Here is a 1,387-nt window from a genome sequence, read left to right on the forward strand (position 1 = left end):
GTGGACCGGAAAAGCTGGGAATCGAACCACCAACTCTCCAGTTATAAGATGACCTGCTCTGCCTCCTGAGCTGAACTGTGATATAAAAGTATCATAGTCAACAAAATGATGAGACAATGTTTGCACGGCAGAGAAATGTTTCTATATCCACATTGTATTTAAGAACAATAGCTCTTTAGCACTTGTGTTAGAGGCCCTAAAAAGCAAGGTAAAGGTAGGGTCATTTGACCGCCATACTGTACATGAAATTACTCCCTCTGAATTCTTTATGACAGTGAGAATTGAATTTCTAACAATAACATAATGACTTGGCATAATCCTGTCGTACGTATGGACCTAAAGCTCTAAGACCAGCATGCGTTTCCATCACGAGGAGGAGATAAGAGAGAGTTTAATGGGATTAGAGTTAGTGGTGTATCTGTGATTGAGGCAGCTGCTAACCACTGTAGAGTAAAGGAGATCAGCTTTCTGTGCCCTCTTAAGGGATGAAGGCATAAGAAAAGGACAGACATGACTCTGTGACAAAATATCAACTTATTTCTAATGGTATTATAATCCTGCATTGTATTTATTTGTGTCTTTGGACTAGGTTTCTGTTCTTGAACCTGTTTTGATTCAGTAATACAGGCCTTTATAAGTGAAAGTCTGGCAGAGTGGAGGTTTACACTTAATACATTTGTTTTTGTGTGGGTGTTTGTTAGATAAGCTGAGGAGGAGCATGCCTAACCTAGTCCGAGCCCCCAGCATGCCTAGTGTGCCCGTGCCAACTAATTTCGGCGCTTCTCCTTCTTTGCTTCGTAATAGTCTGAGTTTTGATTCTTCTTGTGGACTTGCTCAACCACAGCCCTCCAGTAAGATTGAAATTCTCTTCTTTCAAGTTCTGTCCATAAAATTCTGCCATAAACTTTAAGGAGCTGTTCATTAATTGTTGGCTTCTTTGCTGCTTGTACATTTGTTATGCCCTCCCCAGGCCAGCTGCAGAACAGGATCCAGAGTGTGGGGAACTTCTCTGCCTTGTCACGGCAACCACTGAAGGCCACCGCCTACGTCAGTCCCACCATCAAGCGCTCAGCCTCCACACCAACCTCAACCCTCCTCCCGTCTTTGAGCAGCAGCGGGAGTGCCACTGGGGTCGGCAGTGGCATCCCCCTGCTCAGTAAACTGGCCGGTGGAACCATTCCTCGCAGCAGTCTGCCCCGCCCAGCCTCCTTTGTGGGCTCTACAAGCTCCACCTACCGCAGCAAGGGAGTCCAACCGGCGCGAAGGTAAATCCTAGTTTTGCACAAATGTATTTCACTCCTTACAACTTCAGCTATGTGTCTGGAACAACAGACCCTCCAGCACCGCCCCAAGTCATGAGACTTGAGTATTTCTGTTTTCTGCTACT

At 45.6% G+C, this 1,387-nt stretch overlaps 1 protein-coding gene across 1 annotated transcript; it reads left to right on the forward strand.

The window, feature by feature from the left end:
• On the forward strand, window positions 1–1,334 carry LOC109954064 (SLAIN motif-containing protein 1-like). Its single transcript, XM_020589484.1, has 3 exons — window positions 1–88; window positions 702–851; window positions 971–1,334. The coding sequence occupies exons 2-3, from the start codon at window positions 719–721 to the stop codon at window positions 1,267–1,269; spliced, it is 432 nt and encodes a 143-aa protein (XP_020445140.1). The 5' UTR covers window positions 1–88; window positions 702–718; the 3' UTR covers window positions 1,270–1,334.
• Window positions 1,335–1,387: the final 53 nt, after the last annotated feature.

This window comes from Monopterus albus, unplaced genomic scaffold, assembly GCF_001952655.1.
Source record: "Monopterus albus unplaced genomic scaffold, M_albus_1.0 scaffold2892.1, whole genome shotgun sequence".
Lineage (NCBI taxonomy): Eukaryota > Metazoa > Chordata > Actinopteri > Synbranchiformes > Synbranchidae > Monopterus > Monopterus albus.

Excerpts from the sequence above, each read along its gene's own strand:
- LOC109954064 (XM_020589484.1), top strand. The coding sequence starts at position 719 with ATGCCTAACCTAGTCCGAGCCCCCAGCATGCCTAGTGTGCCCGTGCCA. Across the intron at positions 852-970 it reads TGCTCAACCACAGCCCTCCA|GCCAGCTGCAGAACAGGATC; the intron begins GTAAGATTGAAA and ends TGCCCTCCCCAG.